Source organism: Vigna radiata, chromosome 10 (assembly GCF_000741045.1).
Source record: "Vigna radiata var. radiata cultivar VC1973A chromosome 10, Vradiata_ver6, whole genome shotgun sequence".
Classification (NCBI taxonomy): Eukaryota; Viridiplantae; Streptophyta; class Magnoliopsida; order Fabales; family Fabaceae; genus Vigna; species Vigna radiata.
The window spans coordinates 19,960,679-19,970,886 of record NC_028360.1 but is presented as its reverse complement, the minus strand read 5'-3'; the positions used below and the strand labels follow the sequence as shown (position 1 = coordinate 19,970,886).

At 31.8% G+C, this 10,208-nt stretch overlaps 1 protein-coding gene across 1 annotated transcript; it reads right to left on the bottom strand.

Annotated features, from left to right (window-relative positions):
- LOC106775231 lies at nt 1-5,386 on the bottom strand. The gene is made up of 5 exons (XM_014662321.2): nt 3,430-5,386; nt 3,182-3,344; nt 1,654-1,817; nt 733-991; nt 1-547 (listed from the first exon to the last, which is right to left on the bottom strand). Exons 1-5 carry the CDS (start codon nt 5,004-5,006, stop codon nt 440-442), a joined length of 2,271 nt encoding a protein of 756 aa, XP_014517807.1. The 5' UTR covers nt 5,007-5,386; the 3' UTR covers nt 1-439.
- Between the last annotated feature and the right edge of the window lie 4,822 nt (nt 5,387-10,208).

Sequence of the window (10,208 nt, the reverse complement as noted above, 5' to 3'; positions counted from 1 at the left end):
TACAACTAGACAGCAGCCATAATTCATTCCCTTGCACACAAGACAAGGGAAGTTATTCTGAGGGATTCTTCATAGTATTTTACAGTAACAACGAACATCCTAATACTATATATACACTGTACATTATCAGCCAGTGAGAATACCATAATTAGCAGGATGATAATAATATCCAAGAAGTACAGATACAAGACAACATTGTACATTCAAAAGTCTAAAATTTAGACGGGAGCAAAATTGTCTGTTCTTTCTTATTCTCCATTTTTTCACATATTATCTGAGCAGAAGGATAAGTTTTTCTAAACAGACTAACTCCTTTGTATGGTTATTAGCATCCCGACTTACAGTTAAATAACCATGAAATGCATTTGTTCAGTGGCAAACTCCAAAATGATTTTTATAGTAGAACAACAACAGTGCTTACTACGGGGAGGAATATGAATCATTTCTTCAAAAGCTTCTGCGAGAAAATCTTCTTGGAATATGGGCTATTCCGTGAAATTGCTTTGTGGGACTCAATTGCTTCAACTAGTGAATTATGCACATGGCCCTAGTTTAGAAGTAAAGGGAAAATGTGAGAAAAGAAATACCGAGCAAATATATGAAAAAGGAATAAAAATGTTCATTGACAAAGCCCCAAAAAGCTTAAGACACGACTGTGGAAATTTCATGCACTTAAGGATACAGGACGCAGCAATAGAAGAGAATGGAATATAAAGCAGTCATGTTACAAACCTCAGAATGTCGCAGAGCTGATTGAACAACATAATTTGCATGTGGATCTTGAAGCAACCGTTCGAAGTGAGGAGCACGGAGTAGTTCACGAATGACTCTTGATCGGTTCTCATCATTGAATACAGCAAGACATTTCTCAACGACATGGCTGCTGAACTTCTGCATTGACAGGTGCACATATTTACCTTCAAATAGCAAACTTAAAGTTGTAGTCGCTGAAGGAATCCTCAAGTCCAGGATAAATTGAACAACATAGTTTCTGAGGAAGACAAAAAGAATGAATAGATCATATAGTGGAGAATCATGAGGTAAACAAAAATTTATCTGTTTCAAAATAACATATTATTTCTATATATGACCAAATACCTGCCTGTAGATAAACCCTCCGTTAAAAATGTATTCGTTAATTGCCCGTCCCAAGCACAGAAAAAAAGCAGAAAAACGCGAAAAAGAAAACGTACAGGAACAAACAGAGAAAAACACCCTGGATTGTAGTGTGCCATCTGGTTTAAGGAGTCTCACGAATGGCTTAATTAAAAAAAAAAAAAAAAAAACGATGATCATAGATGGATTTCTATTTCAAATTTAAATATAATATTTGTTAAAAAAGATTACCCCCTTGGTCAAGTTATTTGACATTCTCTCTTCCATAGTCGCACCATCTCCAATATAGACATGGAATGTTCATTTGCAAAAGGTGTAAACAAAATAATGTTTCATGACCACCCACCTTTCCACAAAGTCTGTCCATAGGCTAAGAATTTATTTACCAATCACAAGAGACAATTTGCTACAGCTAAGACTTTTTGTCCCAGGAAAAAAATGTCTGTAGGCAAGGAGGTAGACAGGCTTAATGGAAAAAAACATCCATGCAATGCAAGATATAATATATACTTTAAGTAATACGCTTCAAATAATTACCCATATTGATCCTGAGCCAGCAGAAGTGCATTAGTAGATATTTCTGCAACCAGATGTTCTCTAAGCTCCCCACGAGAATGACCAATGCATCTTTGTAGAACACAACACCCATGTTGATGAGTGGCAATGTCAACACAATACTTGGCAGCAGCAACAAATATGAACTGACAAATGCAAAGAATGGGAAATGTAACTCTTATTCATATTTGCATACATTTTCTGCAATTTCATCGTACATTGATATGTTGAAGAAATTACATTTGTGACTGTGATCTGCCTGAATCAATTAGCAGATATTTGTTACTTAGTTTGCGCAACATTTTCATTGCACAAAATATACGTAGCCTTACACTTACAATATGCTCCACGGCATAATCAACATCAACCACGGTTCATAGGCCGTTTTCCACTGTATAGACCAACAGACGAGTGCATTTGGATTAAATCTTGAAGTTTTTAGCCCATAAAGAACTATGTTTCAGATGGTAAACCGTTAGTGTTTATTAGCATTTTCATGCAACCATTATTTTAAATAAGCTCTTGATAGTCTCAGGTATGTAAATATAAACCTAAATTCTAACAAGATTCTATAACCTACTGCTACATTGGATTTCCAGCGTTAAGAGCTATTAAAATTTCTATCTCGAAAAATAGAACAGTATGTTAAAGAAAATTGAAGAGCAAAAGCACGGAAAGAGCAATTATGTCACTGCATTTGTATTTCTGAAAAGAAAAGAAAAATACAAACAGGCATGGCAATGTACGATGAATTATTTAAAATTGTCTTAGTCTCTTTTGTCTGCAAGAGAAGAGTGTCAAGTACGTGATCATAAAAAATAGTTTCAAATGCTTTGATACCATGACGTATATTCTTAATATCAAGTATCAAAACTAGCCATTTGAGATAATGAACTTGGTATTACTAGTAGCTTGTAAAGTCATAGTCCTGATAAAAACATAATTATTCTACACAGCGGACCGTATCAGAAAGATGAGTACACAACTTTTCACTAAATAACTTACATACGTAGGAATAATAAAAACAAGTTCCTGATCAGGTTAACACAAGATAGTTTGAACAATTTGGCCAAGTTGTTCCATTTATCTATCATGCAGAACAGCAAGCAACCATAATGCTTCCTGGGATCCCTCTCCTTTCAAAAAGGACTAAGAAGTTCACTAATATAACAAAAAGAAAAAAGCCTGCTCAAATTTTATTTATCATGCATTCAAATTTAAGCATAAGGATGCAATAAATTGAAATTTCAATTAATAGAACATCATTATACACTATTGCAAGTCCGGGAATAAGCTATATAAACTTTTGAGAACGAAATGAAAAATTGGCAGACAACCAAAGTACTTTTTCACACAAGATGTAAAGTTATCATGGATTGATCCAAAAGCTCAAAGAAAACATAGTAGCAAGTAATTTAAGCAGATCAGTTTCTGTTAACCCATAACTATCAAATGTAGGATAAATCCAAATCACTCAATAGACAATTAAAGAAAAAAGTAAAAGTCATACTTTGTTATCTTCATTGCTTAGGCATTGTAAACAGTGTTGAACCACATGATTTCCATTAAGATCTTTGATGAGGACCAAGAATCCTGGTTGCAAAGCCGATACAACTAATGAAATTTGCTGCCTAGTTTTGAGAGTCTCAATCAGCTTCTGCACCACCCGAGTGCTGGAAAAAAGATAAAAGGTAAAGTCAAATTCAGTATCAGATAGTCAATATATCATTTCAATGCTATCATAAGTTGCATAAGTACCCGTGAGTGTTTAAAGAGATTCTGACAAGCTGCCCTGTCTCCTGTGTAACCGCAAGTATGATCTGCATCCTCTGTTCTTCATCACATTGATCCAACAACTTTTGCATAAGGTAATTTCCAAAAGGATTCATCATAAGTTCCACTACATGATCAATTATCTCACTAAATATCATTTGAACATCTTCCGGTGTACCCTCATCAAACACTCTTTGGAGGAATCTACAGCCATGTTGATCTTTGGCTATTAAATATAATGACCCTCGAGCTTCTGCAAGGGAGTTATACTTAGGTAGCACAGGGAGTGTGCACACATTCCTGGGACTCCTAGGATTTTCATATCCTACAATCTGGTGTCGGATGTCTAGCTCTGATGGGTGTAGCTGCTTAGCAAAGCCACTTTCGAGCACAGCACGCTGACACCTTGAATGATCCGAAACCCTACTAGCAACATAATTTAAACCTTCCCCCTGTATAATGAAACTCCCCTCACTTCTAATAGCATCAAGATTTCCTCGGGGAATTCTAGATTTCAAAAGTGGCACAACTCTTGCATTAGGCTGAGAAAGGCCATACTGTAGCAACTCATGAACACTCATACAAGGCTTAACGTTAGGACAAACGGAATTGTTGGGCGGTCTTGACACACCCCTTTCTTCCAATAAGTTAATTCCATATTTCTGTGCATAAAGTGAAGCAGCATCAATAATTGAATTTTGGCTCAAGGAACCAGAAATCCCCGGCACCACACTTTCAATTTCAAAGTAGTTACTCATCAGCGGTCTTCCACGCCTACGAGAATCCATCGAACCACCACTAAATCCATTTAATTGGGAGAGCATTTCGTGCTCATGCAACCCAGGACAAGACGGCAATGATCCAAATAGATTACTCATTTTATCATCCTGAGTCAATCCTGACAATGCTGAAGCAACACCAGCTACAGAACTCCTTGCCCTGGTTACAGGGGATTGAAACCCCACAGAATCACTAAACCTTCTTCCAAAATTATCACAGTCCCCACCACCACCACCACACGTGTTGGGAAGATTATTAACAAAATTAGGATTCTGGTGTGTATTATCAGCAATGTACATTTTACCGAAATTAGAGCAGAGACCTAGTTCATGAACCAACCTCTCAGTCTCATTGAGCTTCACAGTGCAATCAGGGATCATAGAATTGAGGTAGAGGTTGTCGTGATGGTTGTTGGGATAATAGGAACTTCTAGAAGCCACCCTGGATTTGATGTCCTCCAAAGGAGGAGGAGACATTGAGAACAAACTGGAAGAAGAATCATCAGATTGTAGAGAGAACCCACTCACGGGGGATTTGAAGCCACCATCGTAATACACACTGTTACCATAATCGTGACGGTTACAGTTACCATTACCATATGGTGTCTGTTTCGTACCAAAAACGCAATCGCAATCGACATCAACACCATGCCTATGCCGATTGTGATGACGGCGATGATGAAGATTGTGCGAAGTGGCGTGAGGGATCTCACCCAGCAGCATTTCCAACTCATCCTCCAGTTCCCCATCTCCTCTAACTTTTTCTATGGTCTCTCTCGCCATCTCACCAAAAGAAAAAACAAAAAAAAAAACAACAAAAGTGGTTCACTCAGAGGATCCAGAACCACATAAGAACAGCACCAAAAAAGAAAAAGACGCCATTAATACGACCTCCTTAGGGTAAGGTAGAACAATCAAAGGTGGCGTGTATATGATGGGATTCACAATCGCATTTGCATTTGAAAACAAAAGAAAGAAAAAATATCACATCTGGGTGATTAGGCTTTATCTGTGAGGAGTTGGTGAAGCATGCAAAGATTAAACATTCTCATTCGTTTACTGAGGCTGTACTGTGCCCACTCTCTCACACACCATTAAACTTGCAGAACAAGAAGAGTCACTGTTCTACACTTTCTATTTCCCCTTTCATTTTTTCTTTCTCTCTCCTGTTATATACTATCACCCATCAAGAACAAACAAACACTCTGCTCTGCAATTCTTTTTCCTTTTATTTTTTTATTCTTATTAAATAAATATTAATATAAATATAATATGCTCACATGTGTTTTATGAAGCGTGATATACACTCTCTTGTAAGAAACCGGGTCCCAATTAAGTATTCCCTGTGAAGTCTTCGCCGTGGAGTTTGGGCGCTGCTTCCGCGCGTGAAGCTAGATTCATAGTTGCTAACGAAAATGAAAAAATTAAGAGTTTTCTGTTGCTCTACTCACCCAAACCTCCAAGGATTGGAACAGAACAATCCTCAAAATTCCCTTTCTACAATTAAGAATGGTTTCTTTTATAAAATGTCTATGTTACCCTTTCTACATTTCTTTTTTCTTTTTATATCCTATCATACTCCACGTAAGAGTATATACTTATCTATATATTCCTATTTCATGTAATATTAAATGGAAAATTATATTCTTTAAGATCTCAAAATTATTTTCAAAATGTTTCAAAAAAGTAAAAAAGATACCCATGTGTTTAATTTATTTTTAAAAAATACATTGACAAGTAAACACGTTCAAATCTACAATGCTCTCCTGATATTTTCTTTTTCAGAACAATGAATACAAAAATAAAAATATAAACATATTTTAATGTCTTGAGTGATACTAATTTCACCTTTTTTTTAATACTTTTAAACCTTACATTTTCACCTTAGTATTTTATGTAACATTTCTTTTGGGTGTTACTAATAGTAATAAAGAATTTTAAATTTAACATTTAATACCAATAATTAAAACTTTATTTTAATTTAATATAGATACATATTTAAAACTTACAATATATTTAACAAAAAATTCTTGAAAGTTTTTCTCCAACATATTTTAAGATATAACAACATAATGTATGTTTCTATAAGTCTATAAGGTTAAGATCTACAAAAATGCTAGTTAAGTCCAAAGTCCTATGATAAAAACCAAGTAAGTTATTATTGGATTTATAGTTACAATAATAAATATTTATTCATCATTTCATCACTAACTATTCATTACACATTCATACATCCCAATTAATCATATCATCTAATTTATTTAATTCAATCATATTCATTTATTAATCATAAATTTTACAATAATCCATTTTGAATATGCAAAAGTAGAAATACACAGCAAAATTTATGATAAAATAAATGAGTTGTATATATCTATTTACAATATAAATATCATACCCTTTTTTTAACTCACAAATAAGTCCTAACTTCTTTTATTTTAATCTTAAATAGTATATACATTATAAACACCCTTATCATTTATATTTTTAATTTCTTTTAAGATTACATGGTTAGTTCCAAATGAATGAATACAAAGGTGCATTTGGTCTTTCACCAGATAGTTTTAGATAAGAATTTAATAGCGCTTATCTATATACAATCCCAAGACACTTAATTATATATATTTATTTTGGTCAATTTTCACCCATCTTATCAAGTTTTGTGGAAAAAAAAAAAAGTGTGATGATACAATTTTTCTTTTTACTTCTTTAAAATTACAGTCATGTTTTATTTTGAAATGTTATGCGATTTTATTTTTGAAATATATATATATATATATATATATATATATATATATATATATATATNCGGAAATACTTAGAAACCGAACGGTCTTAGTGGACAAGCAGCCCACTATAGCGCCACATTCTCACTGGGCTCAAAGCCCAATTCATAAAAATATATCATTCAGATATATTCACCAGATATATCTTGCGAAGATATTATAACAGAGATATGTCAAGTAAGATTATATTTTATTCTGTTTATATTACTGTTATTACTGTTAATATTATATCAATCCAAAGCCTATAAATAAAGGCCAAAGGATTCCAAACAAGGTACGCTCTCTGAATACACCTCACTCACACTGCATACAACATATCTCTCATCAGTTCTCTTCCAACAGAGAATTTCTGATACACGCCTAACTTGAGCGTCGGAGTGCCTTTTCAGGTACCTCCTCCCCCCGCCAAAGCTAGAAGACCACCGGACGGCTGAAGTCAACGTAAAGACGTACGGTCAGAAATCAGGAAAAGCGGGCAGAAGCATAGAAGAAGACGTCCTCGAGGTTAGTACTTCGGTCCCAGTAAATTTACATATATATATATATATATATATATATATATATATATAACAAATATAGAGTAACGTGAGATTTTCATAATGAATTGGAAGTCAATTAAAAACTTGAAAAAATAAATATAAAGTATGTAGTAATCGATTTTAATAAGGTCATTTTAACAAATTTCAGGTAGTAATATTGTAAATATAATTTTTATGTATATTAAGTGAGTGAGACATAATACAATATTATGTATAATCAAATAATTTATTTAAATTTATAAGTAGACAGTTATCATCAAATAATTTTCCACGAATAACATAACAATAATAATAAAACTAATCTTTTATTATTTTATAAAATAAACACATTTTAAAAATGATTAGTTAGTTTAACTAAAATATAAATAAAGATTTTAAATAAAACTAAACATTTATTAAATGTAGATGCAAATATATTTTTTTTATGAATGAGTATTGGTTGTGAAGTGGCATGATGTTAACAGGATAAATTGATTACATTTAAAATTGAAATTAAAGTGATGGGAATAAGACTTAGAGAGAATAATACATATTATAATAGTTATTGTTGAGTTGAGTGGAGGCTTGCTCATGTAGAGTTTTCACCATACTCAACCTCTTAGTTGCTTTTGCCATAAACAAAAGTGATTAGTGACCAAAAAGAAAGAGAGAAACCCTAAATGGAACAATGGTGTGGACATCATATCATTCCATCCACTCTCAAGATGGCTTGGTCTCAAAGAAAAGGACAGAGTTGTCATTTAGGAATTTTCAAACACCAAAATCTTAGGAAATTTAAGATTAATATGTTTCAAGACCGTTGCCTTCGGTTTCTTAATGGGAAAGCGAGAAACCGTTTGGACCCACTGTACCTTTTCTTTTCAAACCAATCAAATGCTTTCATTTTAAGGTCTAATCCAGCATATCTCCTTTTGCTTAACTTTTTGCGTTTTGAAAAGCACTTATTTGTAACTGCTTAACAGACACTCTTTTTATTTTATTTTCTTATTTATTTTTTATTCTTTTAAAATTTACATACATGTTATTTCTCGGAACTTGTTATATATAGGTTATCATGTTTCTCGTTGGTTTTTATAATCGGTAAAGATATTTTTAACAATATTTTTTATAACATTTTAATATTATTTTGTGATGACTCATGTACGAGTTTATGATTATTATTGTTGATTATCAAATAATTTTAGATCAATTACATAAAAAATATATAAACGAGATTAAAATATTTGTTAAAAAATATTATTAAAGTATCATTATTCTTTTAAATCTATCATAATTTGTTTTAGTTGTTTACAATTAATGAATTAAATAAAAATTAGATGCATCAAGTATAGAGTTAGAGTCTGAATTCAATTTTTTAAAACTCATATATAACTAATACATTTGTTTTGACAGTTTTTCTTAAATATATATATATATATATATATATATATATATATATATATATAATAAAGTTAATTTAAAATTTCAGTAATTAGATTTAATTTATTGCACAACAATTTCTCTTCAAATTTTCTCAAAAATGCATAGAAAGTTTGAAAGGTGAATGTATTATGATTTTCAATGTTGTTATTTTATTCGTTGAAATTTACACTTTCATCCCATTTTTTTTCCTTGCAAACACTACACACTCTTAAACAAACACACCAAAGGAAGAGAAATAAGAAGTGGTGGGTATTTTAAAAGTTTGGATTTTCCTAAAAATGTGAAGAAAATTTTGTTGTAAGTCATGAATTTTGCTATGAGAGAAAGACTTTCACTTTTTGCACTTCCACAATTTCTTTGGTTCCTCTCAAAAATTTGAAAAATTTGAAAATGACATTTTTGTAATTTTTGGAAGGAACCATTAAAATATTTGTAATTTGAAAATAATTTTTTTGTCCTCCCAAAATTTTTAAAGATGATTTTTGAAGTATATGTTTTGAAAAGTTTTCATAGCAAGTTTTTGAAATTTTTAAAACAAGAATTTTGGAATAATTTTTTCAGAAAGTATATATATTTCAAAATAAGTTTTCGAGAAACTTTTGCGTGAAAATGCGTTTGACAAATAACAGAAAGAAAGAAAAAAATCATTTTGAAAAGTTCTTGTCAAACATAGCTATAAATATTAACAAGTGTATTTAATAACTTTTTTGTTCTATATTTAATAAAGAAAGGTTAATGCAACTTAGGCCTTGTTCATTTGAGTGGATTTGAGGGAGAGAAATTGAGTGAATTTGAAGGTAATTTTTTTTTACTGTTTATTTAAATGAATTTAAAGGTAAAAGAGACTGGAATTGGAGGTAAAAGAAACTGGATTTGGAAGTAAAATTTGTGAGAATTAGTGTAAGATTTAATTTATATGGTAGATTAAAAAAATTTACTTCCATTTACCTCCCAATTTACTCAAATAAACAACAACAAAAAATTACCTTCAAATCCTTTCAAATCCACTCAATTACTCTCTCTCAAATCCACTCAAGTGAAGAAGACCTTAATCTTTAAATAAAATATTAAAAAATTGTTATCTTTTTATTTTGCTATAGATACATATACATATTGTTTATAGCTTGGATCAACACGGTTGGCATTCTGAACATGCATGAAAGTATTACTAAGAAATTTATAATGTTATTTTAATGATTTAGTTAATTGTTAATTATCTAAAATGAATAGAGAGAGAC